Here is a 27,131-nt window from a genome sequence, read left to right on the forward strand (position 1 = left end):
ATCCCTAAAAAGCCATAAGGGCTCTAACCCAATCAGAAATTACCAAAATTGAGCAGTACTTTACCAACTTAATGATATCTACAACCCTGAAATCTGAAACTGATATTCATATTCTTGGTGGAAAAATTATTTTCCGCCATAAAAATATAAATTCCCTCATTGAAGATTTTTTTTTTCAAAATGAATATGAACTTTGATGACAATTTCAAAGTTTCCAATGCTGAAAAACTATTAGACCAAATTCAGTTTGAGAACACAACAGTTGCGTGCTTGCTACTTTCTTTGTTTACAACTTTTAACCTCAAAAAAAATCTTGCAGGCTCCCCTAAAACGTGCAGCGGCGGAATCTGAAAATCAAATCGCTTTTGGGTGAAAATTGTGTGCTTTAATTCATCCTTTTTTCAGTTAGTGCGCAGTCTTCGTTCCTTACAAAATGGCTCTTCACGTTCCTAGAGCTCCCGGATTCTCTTCCATGCTCAAAGAAGGAGCCAGGGTAAGCACTGCATTGATCATCATCAAGCTCTCCCAGCATGGTTCTCTTTATGCTTACCATTTCTTCTACCACTCTTCCACTCGCGCCTTATCATCATTTCCAATATCCGATCTAAGTAAAATCTTGAAGGAATCTATGGTTTTTCTCTCATGCACTGTTTTTAAGTAACAGGTGGCCCAACTTGTTAGGTGACTGACTGCACCGCGCTATCAGTTGTATGACATGAAAGTCATGTCATATCAGTCAATGGCTGACTTGGGCTGGCTGTGGATCAAATACTAGTAACTATGTCGCTCTACATGCCACTTAGTAGCGATGGTATGTAACTAACGCAAGTATGGATTTGACCAATGAATCATTGATGCTAAGTTGGTGAGCTCTGTCGGTGGATTCACCTACGAACAATCTTGAAGCCAATCACTCTCTCCAAAGATTTCACTTATTGCTGCAAGTCTTAATGTTTTCAGCTTAAATATTTAGAAATTTGAGATATCATTGGTCAGCATTTGTTAATTTCTTTACACTTTCTCTGAAAAAGACAAAATGCGGAAAAGAAGAATGTCTGGACATCAAATGCTGTTTGTGTACCAATGGTTAAATGCAATAAATGGGTATCTTAATTGCCACATCTAAAATTATCTATTTATGTTTTTTTTGTCTTTTAACTTTTGTCAATTAAACTAACTTTTTTCAATGAGGAAGGAAATTTACTGAAAAGGACTACCGACAAATTCTCAGGGGCACAATGAACTTTTAAAATTCCACTTTCTATGTGTCAATCTTGGGAAAAGCTAGGCTTTAAAGTTAATTTTTCAACTTTTTTACCTGCTTTATTAAGTAACATTGTTGCAACACTTAATTGGTGATTGATCTACGATGGCAGGTCATCAACTTTTTTACCTGCAATATTGAGTAACATTGATGCAACACTTTATCGGTGATTGATCTGCGATGTCATGGCAGATGCAACTGTAAAGTCATCCGCTCAGCCGAACAAAAAATTCTGTGTTTAATATGTCTGTTTAACTTTTCAGCATTTCTCAGGTCTGGAAGAGGCAGTCTTCCGAAATATTAGCGCCTGTAAGCAGTTTGCGAACACAGTAAAAACAGCCTATGGTCCAAATGGTATGAACAAAATTGTCATCAACCATATTGAAAAGTTATTTGTAACCAATGATGCCGCTACTATCATCAGAGAACTTGAGGTAAGTTACACTTCAAAGAAAGTTAAATGAATGTTGCTTGAAGGGCTACCTTTAACTCTTCAATCATAGAAAAAACCAAAATTTCTTGTTTTTCCAGGGGATGAAGTATGATAAATATTCCACAACTTTAATTATTACTATTTTCAAGTAGATCTATTGTGATATGTTTAATATCTTTTACATGTTTGACTCCTTTTCCCCCTAACTTACTCTAGGTCAATCTGCACAATCTAGCTACCTCTATTTACAATGAAGGGTGGAGGTGGTGAAAGTTTTTCACCTATTTTAATTAATTTATTTTGTCTCTAAACTGAGACATGTTTTAATAATGAAACTACATAAGTGCATATCTCAGTTGCAGTGTTTCATAATGTCTCGGTAGGTACATCAATTTTCTTTGTTCAAGAGAATGTTTCTTTCCCGACATTTTCACACAAACTTCTCTGCAAAATTCTGCTAAAGGCAAAGAATTTACATTTAGTAGGAAATTTGCTGTTTTACAAGCTGAGATGTATACATGGTCTCATGGTTCCACTACAAGGCTTATTTTTGTCATTTTAATCATCAGATTATGAAAAATTTGAATCCCTTTGATGAAATGCCACCTCCAGCGTTGCGTCTATTTGTCTGAAGCTGAGATTCTCTGGAATTCTATGAGGTTGTTAAGATTAATTTCTTACAAATTTTTCATTTAATGAAGTCCTGTCAACCTCTAAATTTGCTCGATTTTTCATGAACCATCTCTGAAAGTTTCTTTACCCATTTTTCTATCTTTTATCCATCTTCTTTTTAGATTGAGCATCCAGCTGCTAAACTCATGATCCTTGCCTCCGAGATGCAAGAGCAAGAAATAGGTGATGGAACCAACTTTGTAATAATGTTTGCCGGTGCTTTATTAGAGAACGCTGAAGAGCTTTTAAGACTGGTGAGTCTCTTACACACATAAGGTTACGGACAAATATGAGAAAATTGATTAAAACATGATTTATGATTCGTTAATAAAAAATTAGAGAAAAGAAATCAAGTGAAATAGAAGTTCTCCCAGTTTTATTTTTTCTCCTTAAGCTCAGTAGCATTTATAGATAAAAGTGAAAAGTAAAACAAAATTTCAAAATAAATGATTCATACCTACTGCATTTTGAATTGTAGAAAATTTTAGTAAGGAACTACATTCTTCTTGAAAACAAGTTCGGAGAGAAAGCATTGCTTGGAAATCAAAGTCTCGCTACTTTTTCATTTGAAGTCCAATTTAGTATTTTTGAGTTTGAAATCTCGTAAAAAACTGAAACTTTACAATGAATAGTCTATGATGTACTTTGAAATTTAAGTATCATCAATTTGAAAGAAAAAGAAAAAATTGCATCCTAACATAATTGAAGAATAGAGTAAGGGTACTTTGAGTTGCTGAGCCATAAAATGTCAATGCAATTTTTGCTGGTAAAGTTTAAGTAGCTACTCCTGAAGTGAAAAGAGAGTGAGATAGAGAGAAAAAAAAGTGAATATTTCCAGTTTAATAGTTGATTTTGATCGGTAGTAACATTTAATTTTCATCTCACCCCTTGTAACATTATTCATATTTTATTTTTCTTAGGGATTGACCCCAACAGAGGTTTCGGAAGGGTATGAGGTTGCTCTTGCAAAAGCTCTTGAGATTCTTCCTACCCTGGTAGTCGATGAAGTGAAGGACCCCCGCAATATCAATGAAGTCAAAAGAGCCATGAGGACATCCATCATGAGCAAACAAAATGGCAATGAAGACTTTCTTGCAGAACTTATCACCAAAGCATGTGGTAAAGCAGTCTATTTACATGTTTGTGTAGCAGATTTTCCTCGAGCTTTGACTGGAAGTTCTATCTTAAAAACAATTACAAGTTTTGTTTTTACCTACCATACTTTTAACAGTTTATTTTCTTTCAGGGTTTCCAGCAGTCTGGGAAACCTTGAATGTCTGAAAATCTATTGCAACCTGGAAAAGTTAGGGAATTTGAATGTTTTGGAGTCATTTAAAAGCAAAAAAAGTCAGGGAATTACAAAATGAAGAAATCTTCAAAACCCTAACTTTACCTTAATGTGCTTTTTTGTATCACGGGTGAAACTCCAAAACAACGTATCTGGTTTGCAGAGTTTAAGAATTTCAGGTCCTATTTTATTTTCTTTTACAGGAGAACAAATCAACATAATTCCTTGCAGTTTTTTTATAATTCATTCTACACATAGAAGAAAAATCTCGGAAGTTTGCAAGAATTGTTGTTGGGAAGTTATCCACATCATTAATGAAGTATGACAGGATGTCTGCAATGTCGCAAACCGAGATATGTGGTTTTAGAGTTTCACTGTCGATATGTTTTTTTTACATGGATAGCGACTTTTTTGAACTTTTAACTGATCCTCAGACTGATTACTTTTCATTCTGTGAATTTCTAATTTTTCATCAATGTTTCCATTCGCTCATCAGGGTCGTCTACCTCCAAACACTAAGATAGGATGAAAACATTTTCCTTTGCAAAAAAACCTGACCCCTTCCATTTTCCAATTAAACCTCTCCATTCGAAGAAAAAAAAAAAAAAAAAAAAAAAAACCTTTTCCCCAAAAAAGTTCTGAGTGATCACCTCTTTATTGCTCTATATGCCAAAATTGCTGTGCTTTTGTTGAAAAAACATGTGATTTTTACTGTGTTTTACCTGCTTTCCCATTTTTAAAACCTGCCTCTCTGGCCTAACTTTCTTTATTTAATCAGCTCATAATTTATTATGTATTTCTCTTTTCATTTCAGTTTCTGTGTTACCAGAAGAGACATCTTTCAATGTAGATAACATCAGAGTTTGCAAAATCTTGGTAATTATTTTCACTATTTGCGCTTTTTAAAGATGATGCGGTTGAAAAGGAGTACCTATAATCATTGTGAGAGAGGTTCTGAACTCAAGAACACCACCAAAATGGTCATTATTGAACCATAATTGATACATCCTTTGAAGTTGCATTTTCTGAGGCTTACAAAATGTCATAGCAGCAATCTCTGCCATAGAGTTGTGACTCAGAATTTACCCTTCACTAGCAGTGTCAGTAGTAGTAGCCCCAGAGGATTTGAAACACAATGAGATACTACCCTCTTTTGATAACTGGATGGATTTATTGAGTTCATGGTATTCTGCGTCTTGCAAGAATAGAGGAGAAAAGTAACCTCAAAATCCTTCTTTTTGTATGTAGGACGTACAGATATTTGTAGCCATTCAACCGTTGAATTACTCTGACTCAGGGCTATCATAATTTAACAAAGCCTGAAAGGAAGTCCTAGCTCTGGGAATGGATGGTAGTCTATGATCACAAGTACTTGTAGAGTACTCATATTTTTCTAATAAGCGATCGAAAATTTTACTACTAATACATTAAGAATTAAAAAGTTAAACCTGTACCAATTAAGTAATTTATTTTAAAAACTCTTCGAGAAGTCCGATATTATTTGAGTTTGTCCATTTATTTAGGAAATGGAATTAATGTTTACGTTAAAGTCAGAGGTAGAGGGGCACAAAATGGAAGGTTTAATTTGACCTTATCCTACTTTTCTGCCCATATAAATCGGGTCTGCGACAATTCCCTAAAGAAGAACAGTCATAATTTTGGTAGAAAATGTAAAAATGTTAAATTTTAAGTTTTCTTAGTTGGAAACTATGCATAATAAATCTCAAAGGTGGGAAATCTCTTCATTTTAGGTCCCCTTTTCCCACACTCGGGCTTATTTTCATGGTGAAGAGAATTATTTAATGTGGATTGATTTTTCTAGGGATCTGGTTTATTTAGCTCAGAAGTGATAAACGGAATGGTGTTCAAGCGTGGAGTTGAAGGTGATATCATCAAGAAGAGCAAGGCTAAAGTAGCTGTGTTTACGTGTGCTGTTGACATTGCACAAACAGAAACAAAGGTATAATATAGAATTTCTACACTCATTATGAGAAAATCTGATACCCATTGAAACTCAAAACTTAATGGATGCATCATCTCAATTGTCATAAAAGTTCCTTTTCTGAAGCAAGCAGGGATGCAAATTTTTTCAACCAAACGGTCTCGACTAAACTGTTCGAGTGCCAATGCCCTTAAAATTGTGGAGGCTGAAAGTTTTTGTTTGTTGTTGTTGTTGTTTGGAGGTTTTCAGATTTTCAACTTTTGCAGAATAATGCAACTTTGACACAAAATAATCCAAGTATTCAACAAAATTTTGATCAGTGTGTTTTGCTGATCTTTTTCCAAAAACCCAGCCTGTTGCAGAAAATTGCAGAGGCCTAGAATAGTTTGCACCCCTGGAACCAAGAATAAATTTAAATTTTTATCTCTAAAAAGAAGGGAACATTCCAGAGAAAAATTTGTATTCAAGAATGAACATTGATCAGATCTTGAAAACGTTGATCAGGAAACGTATTTTCATGAAATTCTCTTTTATTCATCAGGGAACAGTCTTGATCAAGACCGCGGAAGAACTGAAAACATTCAGCCGTGGAGAAGAACACATTCTAGAAGAACAGATCAAGGCAATCGCAGATGCTGGTGTGGATGTCATTGTGGCAGGAGCCAAGTTCGGAGACATGGCGCTCCACTATGTTAACAAATACAAGATGATGGCAGTCAGGCTGAACAGTAAATTTGATTTGCGACGCCTTTGCAAAACTGTTGGAGCCACAGCCTTACCACGTCTGGTGAGTACAAATATTTAATAATTTTATCAGAATTCGCGTCAGAAAGGATGGACTTTTTTACTTTTCCGACATGCTCAATCTGATTGATTTGCATCCTCTACAAGCGCCACCAGTGTCGCAATTGGTCGCCACTGCCAAGATGGTGACAAAGATGCTGTGCACTTAAGATGTAAATTTGTTGACTGTGCACTCAGTCAAAAGGAAACGATGGCCAACCAATCCGATATCAGTTTCAAGTCCAAGTTCTTACAGTAAAAGTCATCCCATAGCTTATAGGAACACTCATAAACTGTGTCCTCCAAGTAGCAATCCTCACAAATGAGGTCATTGTCTCTCTTTATACTTCTAAACTTTTTAAATCAGTTTTCTATTTTTAAATCCACCATGAAGAATCCATATCATGTATCACAGTCTACTTCAAAAAGTATTGATTGCTTCACGTACTATTAAATGTACAGAATCCAGTATTGTCAAAGTGAAAGAATTGCCACTGTGTCTCCTAAAGGTTTACTTTTTTTCAGAAAAACGCACAAAAGTACTGATCTTAATCTGACATTTTCTGTCTATTTAATTTGTAAAAGTTTCCAGTCGGGGAATACTGAGAAATGTCAGGGAAATTTAAAAAATCAGGCAACTATTTCAAATTATGTCTTTTTAACCATCTAGTATATCTTCAATGGAGAATTTGCAAGGGTCTGAAATTTGATGAATTTCCTGTTTAAGTGGAATCCTTTGAGTGAACTGAACACGAAGATACCCTTGATTCATAAATTGAGCAATTATTAGAGGAGATATGACAAAATAACCAATTCTGCTAGAATACATGTGTTTAAATGGGAAATGCCGCCAGATGACGTCACAAGGCGGCACATTTTCTCACTTTTAAATCAATTTTTCTCCAATTTCCCATGTCAGAAAAAAATTATGAAAAATATTGCGAACTCAGCTCATTAGGCACTTTCAGATGAAGCAATAAAAAAATTGCGTGCAAATTCTCCATTGTCAGGGAATTTACCAAAATGTGCCCCGGAATTTCATTTCTTTATTCAGTGGCAACCCTGTACTTGGAGTGAATGCTAAGATCCTTTTTTGTGTTACAGACGGCTCCAAATAAAGAAGAGCTTGGATACGCAGACAGTATTTATGTAGATGAAGTCGGTGATACTTCCATTGTAGTATTCAAGCTGGAAGGGAAGGAGTCACGCGTTTCCACGATTGTCATTCGAGGGTCAACAGACAACTACATGGATGACATCGAGCGAGCTGTTGATGATGGAGTCAACACTTTCAAAGTTTTGTCAAGGGTGAGGGAATTCTTTTGTCTCACAATACTCACCCTACTAAAATAACAGCCTCAGGCTCCAACTTCTACCGTCAACCTTTAGCCAAGTCAAACAAGAAGTCAAATGTTTGCTTGGTCCAGAGAAATTCTCGCAAGGCTAATAATAATTAGTTAGGGCCTCCTCGAACTGTGACCAAATTATTAGTAGCTGCTTAACTTGAACCAATTTCTGAATTTTTTTTTTTTTTTTTTTTTTTTTTTTTTTTTTTTTTTTTAACTTATCTTTAACTATTTAAACCAAATTGTAGTAAGCATGAAGAAAAGTGGTCATAAATATTATCTTATCCAGATAGTGATATGGGTGAATCAGATTTAGTGTTACCAAACACCAAGCAGAAGTCTTCGGGCATCAGTGCAGACTGAGATGGGAGGTCAGCTAATGCTTGTTTACTTTTAGAAAAACCACTCAAGAACAACTTCTCTGATTTAACAAATTTTAAATTGCATTTCTCACAAGTTTAAAACTCAGAAATTCTCTGGCTCACTCTCAGTTGGACCAACGTAAGTCTGTCCCCCGTGCAGAAATTCCTATAAAATTGTAGGAGTCAAATTTTTGTAGTGAAACTTTGACTCTAGGGGTAGATGCCTATGTTCAGTTTTCAAGGTTGAATTCAAATTTGACCAAGGGTTGACTGTACTTTATTTGCAAAATTTCAGAATCTTACTTTTTCTTTTACCTCTCAACAAAATCATCATCTTTTCTGTGGCTCAACATTCTAGAAGCACTTTTCAATAAGTGGTGAACATTTAAACACATGCGTCTCTATTCTAGTTTTTCAAAATTTTAGCATCTATTTCTGTCTTGGTAGGATAAAACCAATATCACTGTCTGAAATTATTACAGAGTATTCTGGGGAAGGGGAAAAAATCAGGAAATTTAGATTAGTTTTTCTTTGAGTCAATAGGTACTCTTGGGAAATTTGCAATGTTACAATGCAAGGTACTTTTTTTAATTTTTGTGCATTAGAGCCAAAGAAAGGTAACTAACAATTTTGGAAAAATCGAGATATTTGTATCTTGGACGTACTCAGTAAGTGATCTATCAATGTAAAAGAATTGATTACTAGCCGTTCTGGGCGCGCGCACGTCTAGCCGGGGGGCTGCGCCTCCTGAACCCCCGGTCACTCGCTACGCGAGTGACATTCGGCTCGCTTCGCGAGCCGATTTTGTAGTGGTTGCGGATTTTTTATCACTTTATTGTGAAGATTTCATAGAAAACATTATTAAATTTTCACTCCACAATTAACTTGTAGAATAATAATGACGGGGCAAGAGATAAACTGTATCAGTGATAGAAGAAAGTGAGGAACCATCTTTAGCCACTTTTTGTTTTTTTTTTTTTTCTTTGCGGAAAAAAATTACTGAAATTTTAGTTGCGCTTCCTTAAATGATAAGTATTAATATAAATTTCCCCTTTTTACAGTGTTGTTAAAATAATAAAAAGTTACCCAGTGGGAAATTTCATTTATATTCCCGGTGGGCCTGCTACTCAAAATTTGAATAAATTTGCCGTTATTCAATTGAGCTGGGCCTATGAAATCCCACAAACCCATTAGATTTACATTGACAGGTCGGGAGTTCGTCTTATGACGCACAATGTCAAAAAACAAATTAATTGTGTCGCCTGACAACACGTCCTGCAGCGTCATCAATTGAAGCTGGATTCATGCTTATTTTATCAAAAATATCCTCAGAGAACAAAGGATAGGAAAAGAAATATTAGAACAAAAAGGGAAAAAAAAGACAGAGAAACACAGAAGAGATTCAAGAAAAGCACAGTATAACAGAGAAAAAAATAAAGAAAAATAACAAAGAAAACGACTCCACTAGGGTAATCTGAGCTCAGCTGCGTGTGAGCATTAGCAAGATAAAATATAAACAGATTTAAGAAAAACACAGGAGAGAACCAAGGAAAACACAGTAAAGCAGAGAAAATGTACAGTCAAATAAATAAAGACAATTACTATCGAAGAAATTCTAATTATTCGGAAAATAATTCGTTGGCGTAATCTATGCGTAGCTGCGTGGGAGCATGAGCGAGATTTATCATTAACTGACCGCTGGCCGCTAAGCACCCTGGTACCTGGGTGGGCGAGCGACAATGCGTAAGCGGTGGCATGGTTCGATTGACAGAGGAGTGGGGAACGGTCAGACATAGGGGAAAGGTTCAGGCTGAACCGTTCAGCACAGCGCAGCGTCAGTCACCGGGTGGGGAAGAGAGGCGGGGAGGGGACACTTCCCCTCGAGTGAAATAGAAAAAGGTAGAATCGCTGAAAGTCTGAATCCTTCGAAGTTTATATTAATGATGATACCTAACACTAGGACTGAAATAGAGGGTTTCTAAATTTGCAGTATACATTCGAGGCATAGCTCTTCCATGGTTTTCTCTAGATTTCTTGAATCAGTCCAAATGTTGTCACAGTTCTTAGGCTACTGATATGACATGAAGAAAGGAAACATTCAGTAAACACTTTAAAAGAGAAGCGTGTTAGTTTTAGGTTTTTACTTAAGAACTTATGCTATCAAATCGTTCTTCAATTGTTTTTCAATCCTCATGTTACTTTTAGGCAGTTAATCCTCTATCATTTTTAGATGCACACTCTATTTTAACAAGTTAAAACAAATGTTTTTCACAACAGGATGGACGGTTAGTGCCAGGAGCTGGTGCTGTGGAAATTGAACTAGCGCATAGGATAACTGAACATGGAAACACACTCTCTGGTTTGGAACAGTATGCTGTGAAAAAGTTTGGTACCGCATTGGAGAGTTTTGTGAAGACACTTGCCGACAACTCTGGAGTCAAATCGAATGAAGTTATCTCCAAACTTTATGCTGCCCATAGCGAAGGGAATAAGAACGCCGGTTTTGATATTAATGTAAGTGTTGGTTCACTGTTACCCTATGGGTTTTCAAAAATCTCGCAAGTTTTACGCAACTTGTGAAAATGAGGTCCTAATGGTATTTACTTAATTTTTTCCATGTAATAGGGTCCACTGTCCTTATCTAGCGTCCCAATGGGCTCTAGGTAAAAAATTAAGAAAGTATAGAGAAGAGTAAAAAGTGCGTTTGTGGTGGGAAATTCCTTGCAATTTAAAGTACAAAAAAATGTGCGTGTCCATATCTGATGCAACCCTCCAGGATTCTGTCTGAAGCAGCAGATTGTAAGGAATAGCTGAAAGAGAGAAACTTAAAGTAGATGAAGAACCATCGAGGACGGATGATCGAATAAGCCATTTTGAAAACAACCCACCTTCATTTGTTATCTAAAAATGTAAAACTTCATGGAGCCAAAGACGTAATAATATGTCAATTTTTTCCACTGAAATTAATTTTTAGGCTCTTGGACACTTTTCATGGTAATTCAGTACACTTAGTATTGGGAAGAGAAAATAGGGAGTCAAATTGCCAGCTATCCCTTATTACAATTATATCTTGTAAAAGAAAGTTTGTGCTGTCGCTGACCTGAGAGGAGAAAATGAGATAGAAAGAGACATGCATGAGAGTCAGAACTTTGACATATGTTCAATTTGCATAAGAGAATCTGATCAAGGAAATTATAAAAAAAATACTACCTTCCAAAAAAGACAGAAGGAGTGTTCTTTAAGAAAAGGTTGGTCATTCCGAAACGGCGAACTAAGTTATTGATGGGTGCCTGATCAGTTTGTAATTAATGAGGTAATACAGTTTGAGTCAGCTTTTCCCCAATCGCAAAATTTGCACACTTTTACGGGCATATGAATGTTTCTACTATTCCAGATAACCAATAAATCAAGTTATTCAAGTTCCTCAGTTTATTCAAGAAAGAGCAGCTAAATTCACCATTAGTTCTTACAATTTTCTTAATTAAAGTATGCAGCCAAGAGACTTGGAAGTTTTTTCTTGGTCTGTAGGATTCAATAAAACTTGCAAGAGTTGTGCGATTGATCAGTTTTATCCATCAGTTTTTTGCAACGCTTTTACCAGATTGGATAATAGGTATTCATCAATCGCCGGGGAGCTTGTAGATTACCTAGCTCAGTCAAGGCATTGCAAAGAAATGGAGTGTCACAATACAATGACACAGACTGACCAATTACAAAACTCTATTTCAACTTGATCATATCGTCAAAGAAAACATTCTAACAATCAGCCCATTCTGTAACAGAGTTTTACTACTAAGAGAATTTCAAAAATTTCATTTCTAGGATTTCAGAATTTTGTAAATTGCTCCTCACACTGCTGGCTTGTACTGTAGTAGATTCTAAGTATCTTCTTCTTTTTTCAGGGTAACGGTGAGATTCTCAACTCCAAAGATGAAAACATCCTGGATTTATATTTGCTGAAATTTTGGGGCTTGAAGTATGCCACTAACGCTGCCTGCACCATTCTTAAAGTAGACCAGATTATCATGGCCAAGCGAGCGGGTGGACCTAAACCTAGACAAGGTCCAGCAGACGAGGATGATTAGATCTATTGAATGAAACTTACCTCTGCCGACTTCAAGTGTCATCTATCTCAAGTCTGCGTGAATGTGTAAATAGCTTTCTCTTCATCACTAACTCTTTACTCATTCTGAGGCATTTTCATCAATTCTTTGGATGAGAGAAAAAACATGATAGTATTTTCCGAAGCTTCCTAACTATTTTTCTAGTTCCGCACCGTAACCTGTGATTGCATTTATTCCTTTAATCTTTTATGAACAAATGTGTTTTCCTTTTTCTATCAAACATAATGAGTTTTAAGCTCTATCTTGAAAATTTAGCTGTAAACTATTTTTGGCATTAATAAGGGAGGTGCAACAGTTTTCTCCACAGAGGAAACGCATCGCAGAATAATTGTAAAATGATCTAAAAGAAATTTCAATATTAGTCAGCTTCATGAACTATTCATCTCCCTTAAAAAAATGGTCCATAATTCTTCAAGAGAAAATATCAATCTCGGTTCTCCCTTCTGTAATATGAAGCTTATTTTTAATGAAATGCCCAACATTCAATTGACCTAACCGTACACATGTTATGAATGTGCATCTCTTGGTGTTCCTTAATTGAAGCTATCTCTCATTTTGCACTGTGTGTACGTTTTTTTTATAAAAAATAGTTTTCCTTTGTATTTTTAATAAAATATTTATAAAATAAAAAGACTGTAGTTGATTTCATGGCTGCAAATGAACCATTAAAAAAGATACGAATTTAAGCATTCTGATTTATGCTTCCTCCTCAAAATTTTGTGTAGAATACAATTCGTGCAATGAAAATTACTGAAACTGGTCACAAAAAATTAGAATTTCCTCCTCGCAAGAAAAGGCAGAATTTATATCCATCAAATTGCGCACTTAGACATTTTTTTTTTTTAAATAAGAAGCAGAATATTCTTAGATGCAAGGACTTCTCTTTGTGGAGCTTTTCATCTTAACACCCAATTTTTCTGAGGCCTGAGGCCTCCTTGAGAAAAAGGAATGGATGTTTTGTGGAGGTAGAAGGTAGAAAAAAGGATGACAAGTGCATTTAAGCCCATTTCAATGGAACCATTGTGGTACGATCCTTCATTGCTTTTGGTGGTCCTTTTACTTGCGCTTACTTTTTTTTGCAGAAAATCTTGTAGAGGGAAAATTTGATCAAATGCTTGGACTTAAAAATTGCAAAGAGGTGCAATACGAGAAGTGAAAGAGACTCATCTCCAAAATTAAAACATCATTTCACCCTTTTATAATTACCAATACTCACCAAAACAACCAGAATTGCTAAAATTGCTCCACAATAATTCTAGAAGGAATAAAAATTACTAACCAAGGAAAAGTGAAGACCACCAAAAGAGAGGGAAAAAATGTAGCACTAACAGATGAGCATTCCGTCCTGAAACATGATAACACAAGGAAGCAACCCACCATCCGAGGAATCGAGGCTTAAAAGTAGATAGTCTCTACATTTTGACAGAGGGATTACAGACAAGAAAATAAACCATCTATTAAAATTGCTGTTGCCAATTAGCTGAATTTACGCAATTGCCTCATTTCCTAATGCCAGAATCACATTGGCATGTTCAGACATCGAACTAGCTGACCTCGGAATTTACTTCTGAACCAGTCAATCTTGATTCACTCAAGGCTATTTTGCTCAAATATTGGTGAAACTTGATCAAATATTCATTTTATTTTAAAAGAAACAATGGAACATACTCTAATGGTTGCTATATTTTTTGACAAAAGACAAAACTAAGTGTAGAACAACTTCTTACTACATTAAAGAATCTACTTACCTGGGAGACTTGACAAATTTCTATCTTGCGCACGCCCAGATAAAGATAAAAAATATAAATGTCACACATTCACAAAAACTGTGTTTGTAAAATTCACTGATGTACAGTGTGTTTTAAGGTATCCCTTGCCAAAGTTCTTCGGTTAAATTTGCTGATGCAGGTTTTTCTCTTTTGACACTCAGGCAGTAATCACGCTAGTATCTAATGCTGTGGCTAAAAACTTTCGAAGGCTTTCAATGACTAACGATGAATCATCGTTTCTATTTGACAGATTGAGCTTTTTCAAGAGGTACTGAGATAATGAAGGTTTCCTACGTAGGAGATTTGCAAATTTCATTTGGCCAGAAGCCAACAGGAATAAAAGCTGCATACCATTTTATGCCTTTGGAATATTATACTTTGAGGTGATCGCGAATAGATGACAAAATGCAGACAGTCTATCTTGGTACCTACGTCTACGAACCTGAGAATTTCTGAGTTCACAGGAGGTGGACTGAAAAATATTACTCATCAGAAACTGAAAACTGATTCATGCTTTCGTTAAATCTTCATCCCTTTCTCAGCAAATATGAAAAATGTTTGCTTTCAGCAGAAGCAACTGAATTTTTATTTGAAAATAGGGCATTTCGATTTCAGATTGGATTTAATGTAGCTTTCACTTTCACACAACAATTTGGCTGAGTCTGTAAATTATCGGTGGACGCTCAATTATCCAGCAATAATTTTTGATGACAAGGTAAATCTATAGATCTGGGCACTTGACTGATTGATCTTCGAAAACTGATCCCTCTGTTGATGATAAACATTAGAAAAATGCATGTCAATGGCAAGACTCCCAAACCTTGTATCCGGTTTGCAGTGATTCAAAATAATTAGCGCCATTTCATTTTTGTGGAGGAGACCGATTCAATGTGCTGACATCAAATTTTCACAGAAGATTCCTTGAGTCCGCGTTAGGTCGTTTATCATTTAAAGAATAAAGTATGACAAGAATTCTGTAACATTGCGAAGCAAAATACGTGGCTTGGGAGTTTTACCGTTGATATTATGATTGAATATTTATTATCAAGCCTATTTACTCTCCTATCATAGAGACATATTTTAAGAATATGGAGACAGGTTACCAAGGAAAGTTAAATAGAGTCGCTCTCATTGTTTTTTCCCCTTTAGCATTGTTCAAATGACTTGACTTGACTCCGCAAAGGAGACATTAAGATTGAGATATAGATTCACAATCTAGATAGGCGATGAAAGAATGAATAGTGTGGATCATAGAAACTTGAAAAATTACCTTGTCAAAATGTGCATAAAAATAAAAAAAATTTAAAAAAAACTAGGAAAAATACATCACTTGTAGTATCAAGCCATTAAGAGTATAAAAAGAACGATTTTAGCAGAGAGCAACCAAGTATGTATTAAGTAATGTACCTTAAATAGAGCAATTTCTAGAGAGTTCTTAGCCCCCCTAAATGTAGATTGCGCAAAAATGAAACCTTAGGAGTAATGTTCTATTTTTTAATTTTTTAGGTTGGTGCTACTTTTGGGAGCGAGATTGTAGTAAATTGTTTTATTTTTCAAGCTCCCTAAAAAGATGGAGAAAAATACAAAATCTTAGCCATTTCCTACTGATGAAATTGATTGATTCCAAGGAGTTTTAACGTGATAAAGTACAATTGGCTTAACTTTGCTGTACCGTTTGATCTAAGAGTTAAAGGCGGAGTTCTCAGAGAAGTATCCCCGAGCATCAGCTTCCTTTACTGCTATTATTTTCCAGGGAAGTCACCTTTTTACAGAGTGTGTAAAAGGGAAGAAGAGGAAAAAACTGAAGAATGAGGATATGGAACCCATTATAGTTGAAAAGTTGATGGAAACTCTGCTAATTTTTTAGATCTGTCTTTGAGATTCTCAGGTAGAAATTCCGCAATCTGCGAACAAGAGGTGGGCACCCTCAACTTCAAGTTAGAATGGAATTGGGCGAGAAAATTCTCGGTAAAGGGCATTCAAGACTTAACAGGGACAAACGGCAAAATACGGTTTTCTCAGGTTACATTCAAGAACACAAATGAATAGGTGGGAATGAGAACATACCAACTTGGAAATGAAAACGTTCGAGGGGACAATGAAATACGCAGAGGGTGAAGAAGTTGATGTAAGGAAAAGCTTTTTGGTGCTAAAGGACAGATACTTAAAAACTTAGAGAGGCACAAGTCGACAAAGGTGCGCCATCCATCTTCAATAACTTTTTCAAAAATTAAGCATCCTCAATGAAATTTGGGCATTTTTAAGTTTCCGAGTTGATATGTTTTCATTCTCACAGATTCAAAAGTCAATGAAGAGGGGAAAGCACTTTGCATTCAGAGGAAAGCTGTCTAATCAGTCGAAAAGGTACTTAAGCGCAAGATGATAAGGCACTCAACCTCAGGTTAGTTTACCAAGAGCCAGGTAAGCAGGAAGTTAAAGTAAATGAGTAAACATGATTTAATTATTATACGTTTAAGTTTATTCAGCTTGCTTTTAGTGTACAAAATTAATTTGACAAATAGTAACCAGTATTCCTTTTACAACGTACCAAAAATTGTTGCATCTGAAAGACCCTACCTTAGAATAATAGAGATAGCCTTCTTTCAAAACTCTATGGAAGTTTGTAATTTACTCTATTCTCGTCAATACCAGAAAAAACACTCTCAAATTAACTTTAAACAAAAACAAAAATGCGCCTTAACCAGTTTTTTCTCCGTGTAAAAATAATTAATGGAGATAGTTTCATACATTATTAACGCCGATACTACATAACAAATGGACTTCTACAAACAAAGGCACTGCTATGTTTACAAGTGCTAAATGATTGAGCCTGAACTCAATGATCATTACATTAGAATTCTTACACTTTGTATTAGTCGAGTTACGAGAGTATAATTCATGCTTCATTCAAACAAGGCACAACATCTTGCTTTGAAAAAAATCCTACATGGTCAGAGCAAATAATGCTGCTAAATTGCGTCTACTTCATGGATCTTTTGGTAAAATTATGGCTGAGAACATCTCTCTTTTTCTAGGCATGATCAATCAAATGCAACATTTTTGAGGACATCTTTATACAGTCCAATGGTCACGCAATTTGAGTTTAATCAGGATGTCCGCTTTTCAAGAGGTTACAAAAAGGGCTGACAATTCCTCAGCAGTGTACACTTTGAGATTAGAAAATGTTCACTTGGGTTGTGTTTCGATGATTATAAACTAAATTTTTGTGTTCATGGAACAAGATTTTTTTCTCCCTGAGAATTTCACAATGCAATGATCACACTATCCATGAAAATGTTCTACTTTACAAGTTCTTGTACATTTTGAAAAGAGTAAATCAAGACATAGGAATTAATCTTCTGGTTGTTAGTTACTAGACACTCAAGATCAGCATAAGCTGCACCTCATCTCCTACTGACAATTTGGGCCAAAGATTGAAATAGTGTTATGAGAATTCAAAGAAATAAAAAACTGCAAAAAGGGCAGATTGGCTTAAAATTTTGCAACGCATAAAGAGTTACTTTGTACAAAATGAAGATAAGACAGTTGTTGGTTGATTGATACATTGCATTAAAATAGTTGTTTTCTCTCCCTCAAAAAATGAATTTATTGAATGAATTAATCAAGTTTACCAACTCCAGCAAAATAAAAACCTCCAAGGCCTCTTTTCTCACATTCCATGACTTCTGTCACATCACCGCAAAGCCGTGAAAAAAACACGCTCTTTCAACAGCATGTTCATGTTTGATGCAAAACTAAATCTACCAATAGAATGGGTGGCACTGATTACTAGCATAAATTGTCGCTTTAAAAATAGGAATTTAGGCCATTCATGACGCAGAGGCAATTCACTAACTCTGATGTGTAATGAACATTGTCTCTTTCAGAGAGACTGTTCTTCCTTGAACACGCATTCACAATTGAAAAGTGGACAACCTGATTTCACATAAGGTATCTTAGTTGAGAACAATTTTGACAACTTAACTAACAGGATGCAACAAAACGGCACTTCATTTCACAGGAAATAATTGATAAGGATATTTTTTGTTTAAGGGATCAAAATTATTTGACGAGAATCAATTTCGACAATCAACGATGATGTTAGAATCAATAAAATCAATGCTTACTGGTGACTAAAAATTTAAGCATGAAAATTCATGCAGTTAGTTGTCTCAAAAATTTTAAAATGATGCAGTACAGAAAAAGGGCCCTTGTCTTCACCGGGATGATCATTTAATTAAAGTTACTTAGTCTCTAAGGAAGACAAACACTTCCTGTGCACCATTGCCTGATGTAAAAAAAAGTCAATACTAAGTTTGACTGGAAGGGTTTAAACGAGATGAGATTAAAGGAGATGAAAGTGCCATTAGGTATTTCATCACAAGGCAACAATTGTTGAAAAAAAAGTAACTCGCTTTGACAAAAAAATGACAACATTACTAAAACCGAAAAATAAAAGATTTTTGACAGACGCATTTAGGAAAAGAATAAACAAGAGAATTTGTACTCTTGAAACCTTTACTAACATGGTGCATTTTAAATTGTTTGTCTTGCCACTTAAGAGAACTAAATATGCTGACTTTAGATGAAGGATATACACTTGCTATCGCTGTGTTGATTTTGATCTAGCATTACCACTGTCATCAAATTGAAACAAATTCAGCTTAAATCCTTTGCATTAATTCCATACAATTTGATGAATTAGAAAAATTATCTAAGCTAAAGCTCTCATGGATGTCAGACTTGTTAAAACTACCAAGGTGATGTTAAAACCAGAATAATCTTCTTTGCTAGGGATTTGGGGCTAACTGAAGGACCTTCTTCCTGTTCTGAGTCATATCAGTTAAAAGTTTTAGATTACAGTTTTCTCAGAGAAATATTTTCTAAAAACTTTCCCTGCAATAAAGGAATTTCACCTACTTCCTAAAATGTCTTACAGTTCAGAAAATTTCTCTCATAATTTGTACATATAAGGGAAGGAAACAGCTCTAGCTCGAAACTCCTTAGCATAAGCTATCAGTCTACCAGGGATTTTCAGGGCAGATTAAACATCTCTGCATTCATCTGTCAAATATTTTCTTTAGTGAAATCAAGGGCATTTAGGTCCGTTTGCATCACTTATTGGGTTTCCCACTTCTTTTACATTAAATGTGGTACAAAACTTTTGAGAGGATAATAATTTGTGAAACCCACTGAACCCCAGCTTAACATTAACATTACTTAAGGCCTCGGCAAGCAGTTCTGGTCACTTTTGTTGCTTCCTCCAATTCTCTAATCAGAAGTTAAAGCAGAGATAGTGGAAAAACATTAAAAAAATAAAAAATAAACAACTCAAAGAGCATTGCACAAACACGAAGGACATCACATTCCTGATGCCCTTCGTGTTCAAAGTATCAAATACCAACTAGCACTCTACAGGGAAGCAAAATATTTTCATGAGACAGGGTTGAATATAAATTAAAAACTTGTACAAGGATAAAGTAAGTAAAGTTACGTTAAGTAAATAAATAAATAAATAAATAATATATAAATCAAATAGATACAAATGTGCATGTATAAGTTTTGTGTGTGAGTGTGTGAATGTGTGTGAATGGACACAGTGAGGAGTCACTCCATGCAAGACTTGGCAGATATTATTCGGTGTGATGATATATAACACCTAAGGCAAAGAGTCACCTTACAGAAGCAATGTTGGCATGAAATACATTAAACTGATTTCATATCTCATCAAATCTGTTAGAAAGCCAACCTCTTCTACAGTTAGACACCATGGAGTTAAATTTGGAGGTGGCATTTTATTAGTACTGGATTTGTTTTGACGGTAATCGAGAGTTCATCCCCCGATTGCAAAGATGTACTAAAATTTCTTCTCAAGGAAAGGGGTCAAATTTTAAGGCCAGATGACAGCTGCAGGACTAAATGGTGTGTAAATATTAACTTTGATCTCATGAATACAAGAAATTGAATAACTCATTAATGCTTCCTACAAGTTGAGATTGATTTCAAATATTCTTTGAAAGAATATACCCCCAAAATGTATCAATGTAAATGATTCTTAAATAAAACATACAAAAATTTAAAACTTATTGATTAAGTTTTGCGTTGAGATGAGACGCTTACCCAACACGTGAATAAAGTTCTACAAACAAGCAAATACTTGAATCTTCTGAAAAATCTTGGGAGCTTGCTCTCTAATCCTAAACTTTTATGAATTTTATGGATTTAGGAAAACAAACTAAAAAGATACGACTTTTAATAAATAAAAGAATTCAAATGAAATCTTGGAGAAAAAGGAGCATGCGGAGAATATACCAAATTTAAATATTCATGGAGTCTAAAAAATTCCGAGAAAAAAGCTAACTTGACAACAGGGAAGGATGTCACCAGAAGTCTCAAATATAGGGTGAGCAGAATAACAGAAAGTTCAATTTTTACTGCAGTTCAGGAGGCTATGTTAACTGCTTCTTGGAACTGCCTCTACGCTGTTACTGGTAAATGATGGTCACTTAACTGGGCTCAAAATGCCTCTCAGGGTATTCAAATTTACGCACGTAGATGAGCCTTGGTAAAGAGAAAACATAAAGCTATGTCCGAGCAGCTAAGTTTGAGAAATATTTTTTTTTCATTCGCTCAACAGTGTCTGAAAAATGTCCGTACTTCTTTAAAAGAAAATTCAAAAGCAACACATTTTTCAGCTGAAAAAATTAGGGTGACAAGTTTAGAAAGTTCACACGAGAGGCAAGAAAAAAGTTTCATAAGCAAAGCACCCATGACACAGCTATGTACCTAATACTGGTAAAGACGAATGAATTTTGATCAATGTGGATTTGACCTCCTTTGGAAAGCAGATATCTAAAAAAAATTCAAAGTTAAAGAAAAACTGGATTGCATCTTGAATGCTACCGAACAACTAATGTTGATCGTGGGAAATTCTAGTTCTTTAAATGCTGATGATGAATTTTTGAGAAGATGTCAGAACTGAGCACTCAATCAAAGAACCACTCAAGAACATGATGGATTGTGTACTCGACTCAGGATGCAAGCCATCTTCTTCTTCAATTATTGCCAAAATCACTGCCAGCTCCTATAAAACGACTCTTACCTCCAACTTTAGATGCCAGCAGAGTTTTGAAGGATCCCTCAATACAGACAGATATTAAATTTTCATCAAAATAACTGCACACACTTTGTTCAGAATGAGTGGCGATCTAACTTAAAGTTATAAATATGTGTACTGCGCTCAACAGCACTTAGAATTTATCAAAAATTAAAGTCTACATAATACAAAATTATATCTTTAGATAAAGCTACTAACTACTCAAGGTAATTATTTTAACGTAATTAACGGATATACTTTGAATAATATGCGTGGACCGAACGAACCCAAAGAGATGAGGTCACTGAGGGGTTTAACAAATTACACCATGCTAAAGTAATCCAACTCTACGCGATTGAGCAAAGCGATCTGGACAGCTTTGCAGGTAAGGATGGCTCATACCAGACGATGCATTACATGAATGATGCTAAAGAGTCGAGTGGTAAATTAAATCTAAGCGGTAAGCCGTAGACTCTCATATTTGAGGAGTGGTTCTTTCCACTGAGTCGAACATCAGTTGGCCCCTGACAATTAAGACTTAAATCTGTAAGCAGAGGAACTACCAAAGAAAAAAAATCCAGCTTTGAAACCGCATATCAGCCCGAATAGTTACACGAATTTCAGGGAAAATTCCAGTCTTTTCTGCTGAATTCTCTGACCATTGCCGGTTATTCAGTCATGCAGACAACTCGGTAAGGAACCAACTAAGAGGCATTGGTCCAAAACTCAAGTGCCCTTAGTGGCCTTGTACAAGTACCTGCTAAATAGGATGAGAATCAATAGGCTATAAGAATGAGTCAACAATGAGAATCTATACACTCTAGGCAGTTGCTGCCTAAATAAAAACCTAGTCGACGCTATCATTCGAATGAGTTTACTAGACTGAGGAACTCGACACTCTGGGGTGGGAATAAAGAGGGGGTTCGCTATCCGACGGCCAAGTTTATGTTACAACTGAGAGGATGTTGGTTGGAGGGGGCGGAGGCGACAAATGTATGTTTGGTGGGGGAGGGAGAACAGGAAGGCCCACCTGAGTGCCAACACTGACGCTATGCTGTTGTGGCTGTTGAGCCTGCTGAGGGGGGTGCGCTTGTTGCTGCTGTTGTGCATGCGCCTGTTGCTGCGATTGCGGCTCAGCCAAGACTATTTCGCCTACACCTACCTCATGCTTCATTAAGTGCTTGAGCATAAAGCCATCCTTACCAAAAGCTTTGTCAAACTGCGTTGCTGAGAATTGTTTAGCGTTCGTGTGGCTACGTCTGTGAGTGACCAGATGGCCTTTACACATGAAGTCTTTCGGACAGAGGTCACAACGGAACGGCCGGTCCGCTGGGAGCCCCTTTTGGTGGGAGCGCTGGTGAAAGAGCAGATTACCTTTGAGCCGAAACGCCTTTCCGCAGTCGGAGCAGACGTATGGGCAGTCACGAGGGTGGGTCTGCATGTGCTCGATGAGATGCTCTTTAGCTTGGAACGGTTCCGAGCAGATGATGCAATTGTACTCAGCTCCGCTCACGTGTTGCCGCACATGTCGCTTCAGATGCTCTTTCCGTGTAAATGTTCGGTCACAGAACTCGCAGGCATGCGGAGATTCCCCTGTGTGAATGCGAATATGACATATCAAGTGTTCTTTACGTGTAAACGATTTCGTGCAAAAATGGCAACGATGAGGTGACTCACCGGTATGTTGTCGGACGTGGTTCGTGAGGTGTTCCTTCCGCGTGAATGCCTTCATACAATACGTGCACTTGTGCGGTGACTCCCCAGTATGTGTTCTAATATGATTCACAAGGTGGTCTTTGCGTGTAAAAGCTTTTGGGCAATACTGACAAGGGAAAGGTGTCTCCCCTGTGTGCTGTCGCTCGTGGTAAATCATGTGGTCTTTGCGGGTGAACGACTTAGAACAGTAGTTGCACTGATGTGGTGATTCACCAGTGTGCTGTCGCACGTGGTTTATAAGATGCTCTTTTCGCGTGAACGTTTTCGAGCAGTAGTCGCAACGGTGAGGTGTCTCCCCTGTATGCCACATCACATGGTTTTTGTAGTGGTCCTTGCGAGAGAAGTACTTGCCGCAGATTTCACAATGGAATGGTGATTCAGTGATGTGGGATCTTCGTTCAGGTAAATGTAACGGTGGGATACTACGATTAGGAGCTGGGATAGTCCCGACACCTACACCAACACCGACTCCGACACCAACACCAACGCTTACCGGTGGTTCTGCAACACAGAAATAAAATTTCCATGAGTTATTTATCCTTTTTTATATCTTTATTCTATTCAAATTTTCGCGCATCACTACAATTTCTATAAAATGCCTTTTAAACAAAAGAAAAATGGTGTCTGAGATTTTGGAAACAAAAACATCTTGATTGTGACAGAAATGTTGTGAGCTTCTTTGGCTTACCTTCAGATGAACAATTTGTGGCAGGTTTAAGTAAGTGGAGGGTCTAAATTGAAGGCGTAAATCGGCTTTTGGAGAAAGAAGTTCTGCTTTAAGTTAAATATTAAGTGAATATTTTTCTCATATCAATTTTCTTTAGAAAAAAAAAAAAAAAAAAAAAAAAAAAAATTAAAAGAAAAGGAGAAAGAAGTGCAAATACGATTTCAATTCTTAACACTGTCCATAGCAAAACAGCAGTGTAGGCTACATACAAGTTTTTAAATTGTATGTTATCAAAACTCATTTGTACTTATATTGTTTTCCTAAAAGAGAGCAAAAAATTACTCATCAAATTTTTTGGCAGTAACTTGAAATGACGAATAAAGATTGCACTTGTTTCTTGTATGCAATACTAAGACAACATTTTTCATCTGTCACCATTGACATAAATTTAAGAAAGAGTCAAAGTAGGTACTGTTGGAGGAGGTGGAGTGTGAATTTTAATTTAACATGATGCGAATTCTTCTTACCTAATTTAGCAGTAGCCGAGGCTTCACCGAATAAGGGTATATACAACATTACAGCACTTGTTCAAATTTGCAAATGTATTAGCCATACAGAAGTTCATTAATCTGGAAAAAATAGAATTGACAGTAATTAATCAATCTAGTAAAATACAATGACAAGTAGTTCATATGTTCCACAACTAATAAATTATTTTACTTCAGGAAAGAGGCTGGTCAAAGTGCCTAAAAATTGCACTGAGTAGTAGGTTTTAATTCAATTTTGGTGGATATCACCATAGTATAGACCAAAATTTAATGGAAATACATCAAGTTGTACCAAGTAAGAAATGAGAAGAAGAGGTTTGAAGTTAAGCCATTCTACCTCATGACCAGCATTTCACACCCACAATTAGAATTAAAAACTTTGACAGGATTGTAGGATGAAATTGAAAAAAGAACTTGGCGAACTTATGCAAATTTAAAAATTCAATTGAGTTCAAATCTTTTGGAGACTGCATTCAAAATTGGAAATAGCAAGCGCATGACTACCCGGGTTCTCGCTTTTGGCCAAGGAAGGCACACATGAGAGAAAGACACTCCCATTTATTGAAACTGGTGGGTAATATAGAAGCAGGAGTAAGGCGAATACTCTGGAAAAATTAGGACATTAAACATTTTCTATTGAAATCTTTTCGGGTACATTTTATGAGACTACCAAATACTAGAGCTTTCTTTTGTCCCCTTACAACCTTAGTCTAAGATCCTTCCAGTAATTTGATCACTTTGGACACGCTTTCCTTCAATTCAAAACTATGACACTTGACTCCTACATCCATAATACCATTCACTTGAAGATTCCATTACATGAACATTTTCAGTGACATTTTAGGAAAAGTTGATTCATTGAGGTGGTAGTAACATGTATTTGAAGAATTAAAAAAAAAAAATAAAAAAAAAAAAAAAAAAAAAAAAAAAAAAAAAAAATTGATCCAATGATTGGGGCTTGTGTTCAAGCTACTTGTTCGCAGCTACTACTAAGTATTTCAAAGTCTTATTGTGCTGCTATTAATGTTCAAAAATCTGCCCACTGATAGACCATTACAGCAGCTGGTAAGATAAAATTTTGGTCATACTTGGCTAAGACAACCTTTGATACATGAGAAACAACTACTGAACAGAGCCAAAACCATCAATACAGGAGCATTAATTTCCATATGCTCCCTGGTGAAAATCTGGGAAGAAAATGCAAGAGATAGCCTGAGCTGTTGCTGATAACAAGTTTTGAGCATGAAGAGTTGTTACAGAATAGCCCAGGTGATGTTGACCATAATAGCGACCAAGTGTTCCGAACCTTGGAATGGGACACTCCAACAGTGGCATAGAGAAAAAAAAGGAGGTGTTTGCATTTCGGGCATCTTGGAATTTTTCATAGAGTATCTATAGCTTTGATGACGTCATTGGGTACAGCGACGTTTTTATCCTGTCGATTTTCTTGGAAATGGTGTAATTTAAGGGAAAAAGTCATTCTATAAAAAGTGCTTGAAATTAAATAAAGAGTTGATTTAAGTAAAAAAATCGGACATTATGGTCCGTTTTTACAGCGTCAACATAACCCTCAACGAGCGTCTTGTTTACATTGATGACGTAGGTGGGTACAAATCCTCAAGATGCAAACACCTCCTTTTTTTTCTCTATGCAACAGTGGGATGTGAAAGCCAAGATAGAAGAAGGATGAGAATATTTGGTCATAGCTCAAGGTACAGGCTCAGCTTGTACCACAGAGAGGTACTTTAAGTACACATACCAAATTAAGATGGATACTGATTGCTGATAAACAAGTGATTGGAAGCATGAATGGGGCTCATTCAGCCCATCATCATAGGGCAACTGCATGCTAGGCAGCAATAAAACATAATGAATGAGTAATTTGGCCTTAATTACTGGGTGAGGAAATGCCGAAGACAATTCTAGCGCAAGTGAGCCAGAAACCGAAAAAAATTATTCCATACCTTCCTTAAAATGCTGAATAATAGTCAACTACCTCGCCACAGTAAATAATGGCAAATTGATGTACTAGCCCAACAACAATTAACTGGTATTGATTCGGTTGTTTCGGAGGAAAACTAAACCGAAAGTCATGGGTTTCGAAGAACACAAGCACCAAAAAGTAGAAAATACGATGATAGTTACGACTCACAGGGGAAACAATGATCCGACAAAAAGAAACGCGAGGTGAGACAATCGACGATGAAAATTGAGCGGATCTGACCGAACAAGCCTAAAGAAATGCGTCCGAGGAAACACTTACCTTTGGCACAGAAATCGAGATTCAAAAATGAAATATAAACTTTGATAACCGGGCGAGGGTGGGAAAACGAAACTTTTCTCGGGGAGGGAACTTTGCGGGCAGATACGGGAATCGAAGCCGAATCTCTTGACGACAAAATCGACGCGATCACTCGGTAGCCATTTTCTTCCACAGGACAGGCGGACTGCGGAGAGCCGAAAGCTATAGCACTACCACTCCGCTCCTCCGCTCAAGTTCAATGAGAGACAAAGAGGAACAACCTCCTGTACGTGCCTATGGGCGTTCAACGACATCGTCTCACTCTTTCTCTCTCTCTCTCTCCCATTTCTGAGGCGGCCGGCCCCGCCCCCACCCCACCCTGACGCGAGGCGCTGGCGTGCGGCGCGCCGCGGCGCGGTACGGCGCTTGGGATTCTCTCCTCTTCAGCTGGCGATTGCCTCCCGTTGTTGTGTGGGTCACCTCTCATGAATTCCAAGTACCCATCGTTTTACACGCTTCATATTTCGAACAACACAAAATCATGGACCTCACGGCTCGGTTTGAGACTTCAGGCAACCAAAACGAAGCCGAAAAATGTTAGTGGTCCATAGAAACCCTATGCTAATGGAGGGAGGGGTGGGGGAAATGCAAGGCAACTCTGATGGAACAGTTTTCCGTTCCCGCCATTAATTCGCGAGAGTCCCCCGAAGTGCCCCCCGTCATAATTTGTGTACCTAATACAAAAGAATGCTCAAAAAATCCCTCAATTGCGGATTTTTTAAATCACGACCTTTGCGCTCCATGAGTTTCCCCAATCGATTCTACTCGATTCATGGGCCGAAAGACTCGCCTATAGATTAGGGAGGAGGGGAAGTGAAA

General features: G+C 36.7%; 2 protein-coding genes across 4 annotated transcripts; one reads left to right on the top strand and one right to left on the bottom strand.

The window, feature by feature from the left end:
• Window positions 1–280: 280 nt before the first annotated feature.
• CCT8 (chaperonin containing TCP1 subunit 8) lies at window positions 281–12,845 on the top strand. Its single transcript, XM_019043136.2, has 10 exons — window positions 281–493; window positions 1,528–1,698; window positions 2,492–2,623; window positions 3,290–3,488; window positions 4,472–4,533; window positions 5,480–5,617; window positions 6,141–6,386; window positions 7,487–7,690; window positions 10,368–10,604; window positions 11,993–12,845. Exons 1-10 carry the CDS (start codon window positions 434–436, stop codon window positions 12,173–12,175), a joined length of 1,632 nt encoding a protein of 543 aa, XP_018898681.2. The 5' UTR covers window positions 281–433; the 3' UTR covers window positions 12,176–12,845.
• A 3,594-nt stretch (window positions 12,846–16,439) lies between these two features.
• Window positions 16,440–26,522, bottom strand: LOC109031510 (uncharacterized). Of its 3 annotated transcripts, XM_019043062.2 has the most exons (4): window positions 26,274–26,522; window positions 23,990–24,091; window positions 22,757–23,296; window positions 16,440–22,672 (listed from the first exon to the last, which is right to left on the bottom strand). In XM_019043062.2, the coding sequence occupies exons 2-4, from the start codon at window positions 24,036–24,038 to the stop codon at window positions 22,023–22,025; spliced, it is 1,239 nt and encodes a 412-aa protein (XP_018898607.1). In that variant the 5' UTR covers window positions 24,039–24,091; window positions 26,274–26,522; the 3' UTR covers window positions 16,440–22,022. The 3 variants fall into 3 exon arrangements, with proteins under 3 accessions (XP_018898607.1, XP_018898605.1, XP_018898606.1); XM_019043060.2 differs by having other exon boundaries at window positions 16,440–23,296; XM_019043061.2 differs by lacking the exon at window positions 26,274–26,522 and adding an exon at window positions 25,975–26,238 and having other exon boundaries at window positions 16,440–23,296.
• Between the last annotated feature and the right edge of the window lie 609 nt (window positions 26,523–27,131).

Source organism: Bemisia tabaci, chromosome 4 (genome assembly GCF_918797505.1).
Source record: "Bemisia tabaci chromosome 4, PGI_BMITA_v3".
Lineage (NCBI taxonomy): Eukaryota > Metazoa > Arthropoda > Insecta > Hemiptera > Aleyrodidae > Bemisia > Bemisia tabaci.

Bases quoted from the DNA above. Each gene is read 5' to 3' on its own strand.
- CCT8 (XM_019043136.2), top strand. From the start codon at position 434: ATGGCTCTTCACGTTCCTAGAGCTCCCGGATTCTCTTCCATGCTCAAA. The intron at 6,387-7,486 runs GTGAGTACAAAT...TTTGTGTTACAG, and splicing joins CCACAGCCTTACCACGTCTG to ACGGCTCCAAATAAAGAAGA. The intron at 10,605-11,992 runs GTAAGTGTTGGT...TTCTTTTTTCAG, and splicing joins ACGCCGGTTTTGATATTAAT to GGTAACGGTGAGATTCTCAA.
- LOC109031510 (XM_019043060.2), bottom strand. From the start codon at position 24,038: ATGTTGTATATACCCTTATTCGGTGAAGCCTCGGCTACTGCTAAATTA. The intron at 23,297-23,989 runs GTAAGAAGAATT...TCTGTGTTGCAG, and splicing joins CTCGGCTACTGCTAAATTAG to AACCACCGGTAAGCGTTGGT.